This window comes from Pipistrellus kuhlii, unplaced genomic scaffold (assembly GCF_014108245.1).
Source record: "Pipistrellus kuhlii isolate mPipKuh1 unplaced genomic scaffold, mPipKuh1.p scaffold_m20_p_2, whole genome shotgun sequence".
Classification (NCBI taxonomy): domain Eukaryota; kingdom Metazoa; phylum Chordata; class Mammalia; order Chiroptera; family Vespertilionidae; genus Pipistrellus; species Pipistrellus kuhlii.
The window spans coordinates 157,233,443-157,236,883 of NW_023425515.1; the positions used below are offsets into that span (position 1 = coordinate 157,233,443).

The window sequence follows — 3,441 nt, forward strand, 5'->3', positions numbered from 1 at the left end:
AGAGAGAGAGAGAGAGAAAGAGAGAGAGAGAGAGAGAGAGAGAGAGAGAGGTTGCAACCCCTCCATCCCTCTAAAGGAGTCACACAGTGGTGGACAAGCCATTTCTCACAGACCCCATTCTTTCATTATGTGCAGTGGTTCAGCTGCTTATATGGGACACAGAAAAAGAAAAGACATGCTTTGCTCTTTTAGAATCAAATTGTACAAAGAACTTCTTGTAGTTTTGCTGGTTCATTTAAAAATTTATTCCTTTTTGTCTCCCTATATCGAGTACATGCATAAATATTGTGTTTGTGTGTGGGGAGGGGAGAAGTGGTTAATAGAAATTCTTATACATTGGACATCAGAACACCTGGTTTGTTTTTTTCTAGGATCCTTAACCTTTCTTCAGATCAGCTCCACTGGGTTTCCATAAACTTCTAAGGTCTCCTAACAGCCTGGAGAGAAACAAGGACCCCCCTCCCAGGATATGACGGCTTTGTCTCCAAGCCTTAACTGCACCACCTATAAAATGGGTCTGACAGATGGTCCATACTTGTGGGGACTAAGGAAAGGATGAGATAATGTTTGGGAACTGTAAAGGATACATGGCTGCTATTGTGAGAAATGGGGAACGAAGCCTGGTAGTGAAAAAAACTTAAGTAGGAGAAGAGCTGGGAAAGGGAGAGAGAACAGGTGGTGGTGGTGGAATAAAGGCGGGACAGTCCTGCTTTTCAATGAAATCCCTGAGAATTCCAGCCCAGGAGAGCTGCCTGTCGCAGAGGTTCTGGGCTAGAAGCCGGGCCAGAGCGGGCCCCGCCCTAGGTGAGGCGGATCCGGTCGGAGGCGGGTCCGGGAAGCCCGCAGGTGAGTATCGGTTTTCCTCTTTGGGGCTTTCGGTCCCGAGGAGGCGGGGGCAGCCTCCGCTCCTCTGATCCTATCGCGGGCGGCACTGGGAGGGCTGTAGCTTCCGTAGGACCCTGACGGGGCGAGGGGGAGGGGAGGTAGAGATGTGTCACCCAAATACCAGAGGGTGAGCTGGCGGAGGAACCGGCCGGGCTGGTCCGGTGGAGTATAAGACCGGGAGGGAGCGGCCCGGGACAGACCGGTGCAGACCTCGGAGCCGGAGTCCCGCAGAGTCCAGCGCTGTCCGTCCATCCGCCCGCGTCCAGTCCGTCCGCGCACCTCGCGCCACCATGACTCGGGGTCCAGGCCTCGCGCTGCCTCTGCTGCTGCTCCTGGCGGCGGCGACCGGCCAGGCCGCCGCCCAGGACAACTGCACGTGCTCCACCAATAAGATGACCGTGTGTAGCCGGGTTTCCCCGGGCGGCCGCTGCCAGTGCCGCGCGATCGGCTCGGGCTTCGAAGTGGACTGCTCCACGCTCACCTCCAAGTGCCTGCTGCTCAAGGCGCGCATGGGGGCCCCCAAGGCCGGCCGCAAGCTGGTGCGCCCCAGCGAGCACGCGCTGGTGGACAACGACGGCCTGTACGACCCGGACTGCGACCCCGAGGGCCGCTTCAAGGCGCGCCAGTGCAACCAGACGGCCGTGTGCTGGTGCGTGAACTCGGTGGGCGTGCGCCGCACCGACAAGGGCGACCAGAGCCTGCGCTGCGACGAGCTGGTGCGCACCCACCACATCCTCATCGACCTGCGCCACCGGCCGGCCGCGCGCGCCTTCAACCACTCGGACCTGGACGCCGAGCTGCGGCGGCTCTTCCGCGAGCGCTACCGGCTGCACCCCCGGTTCCTGGAGGCCGTGCACTACGAGGAGCCCACCATCCAGATCGAGCTGCGGCAGGACGCGGCGCAGAAGGGCCCCGGCGACGTGGACATCGCGGACGCCGCCTACTACTTCGAGAGGGACGTCAAGGGCGAGTCCCTGTTCCAGGGGCGCAGCGGCCTGGACGTGAGCGTGCGTGGCGAGCCCCTGCAGGTGGAGCGGACGCTCATCTACTACCTGGACGAGAAGCCGCCCCAGTTCTCCATGAAGCGCCTCACCGGCGGCCTCATCGCCGTCATCGTGGTGGTCGTGTTGGCCCTGGTCGCAGGCGTGGCCGTCCTGGTCATCACCAACCGGCGGAGGTCTGGCAAGTACCGGAAGGTGGAGCTCAAGGAACTGGGGGAGATGAGAAATGCGCCCAGCTTGTAGGTACGGGCGGGGCTGGGGCGGGATGGGGTACGGGATTCTAAGCTGCAGGGCTCCCAGACCAAAGGGAGTCTTCATCCTTTTTGACTCTGGCCCAAATGAGACATTTCTCTCCCCAAATTCCTGTCTCTCTGCTCACCCCACCAACTCGATAGATCCTGGTATGGGAGTCGCTTTCCTTGGAGACTTCTGTCTTGAAGAAAGCATTTCTACAATCCCTTCCCTCTCCCTCCAACCAGACTCGAAGAGTGAAGAAAGGGCTGGCAGAGGGTGTTGTGTGAGAATCCAGTGTCTGTGCGACAGCCCAGCAACTTGACAAGGGACGTCATCGGTGTGGAAGGCTTACGTGCGTTGAGATGGGAAACAGAGCTTTCACTAGTCTTGGGTTTAAGTTACTTAATTACCGCACGGCCTTCCTGACAAGGATATCGTTGATTGGGCCGGGATTGCATCTGCATTTACCCCCGTTTGCTTGGCCGGCCACACGCACTTGTCCCTGGGAAAGAAGTCTGTTTCCGTGGCCAGAACACACTTCAGTCTGTCTAAGGGCGGACTCGGCCTGAAACTCCGCTTCTAGCCTTCAGCCCGTCTTTGTTACAGATGACATTAGTAATGTTTCTTTTGTAAAATGTTTGTACATATGTTGTCTTTGATAATGCTACTGTGATTTTTTTTTTAAACACGAATTTAATAAAACATGGGAAAGGCACAAAAGATGGAGTTAGTGAAAACTCGCTCTAGATTTATGTCAATTTACTCTCCTTTGTATAATGTCCCACGGCTCGGATTTCTCATTTTAAATCATCACTTTTTTCCCCCCTAGGAGTGGGCACTTTCTATTTCCATTCTGGTGAACAGCAGAGATACACCAGCAGGCTGGTGCCATGACTGAGTTTTCTAAGTGAGGGTATTTGGAAACCTCCCTCACACAGCTGGAGGGTGGGGCTGGGGAGGAGGCTAGAACTAGGTGCAGTCATTGGGAAAGGGGACCACCCTTAGCTTGTTTCTAATCAGGAATTCTTAAGTGGAGAAGGGAGCCTGTTTGTTTCAGGAGCCGAATCTCTTGAACCCTCGCCCTATTTGGAAGCAGGTGGTACTATTCCCATTTAGCCCTTGGCAATTTACTGAATCCCAGAGTATTGTGGCTCTGAGAGAGGTTGAGTGATCTTCCTACAGGCCCTTATGGTGAATCTGTAGAGAGCCCTATGCTGGGACTCTGTGTGTGTGTGAACGCTAAGGTTGTTTTCTAATATTTTACTAGTAATGTGCTTTAAAAATGTTTCCTTCCTATTAGCTGTAAAAACTGACAACTTGT

The 3,441-nt window shown here is 55.3% G+C and overlaps 1 protein-coding gene across 1 annotated transcript; it reads left to right on the top strand.

Moving 5' to 3' along the window:
• Positions 1-1,048: 1,048 nt before the first annotated feature.
• Positions 1,049-2,886, top strand: TACSTD2 (tumor associated calcium signal transducer 2). The gene has a single exon (XM_036446159.2). The coding sequence runs from the start codon at positions 1,176-1,178 to the stop codon at positions 2,127-2,129; it is 954 nt and encodes a 317-aa protein (XP_036302052.1). The 5' UTR covers positions 1,049-1,175; the 3' UTR covers positions 2,130-2,886.
• Positions 2,887-3,441: the final 555 nt, after the last annotated feature.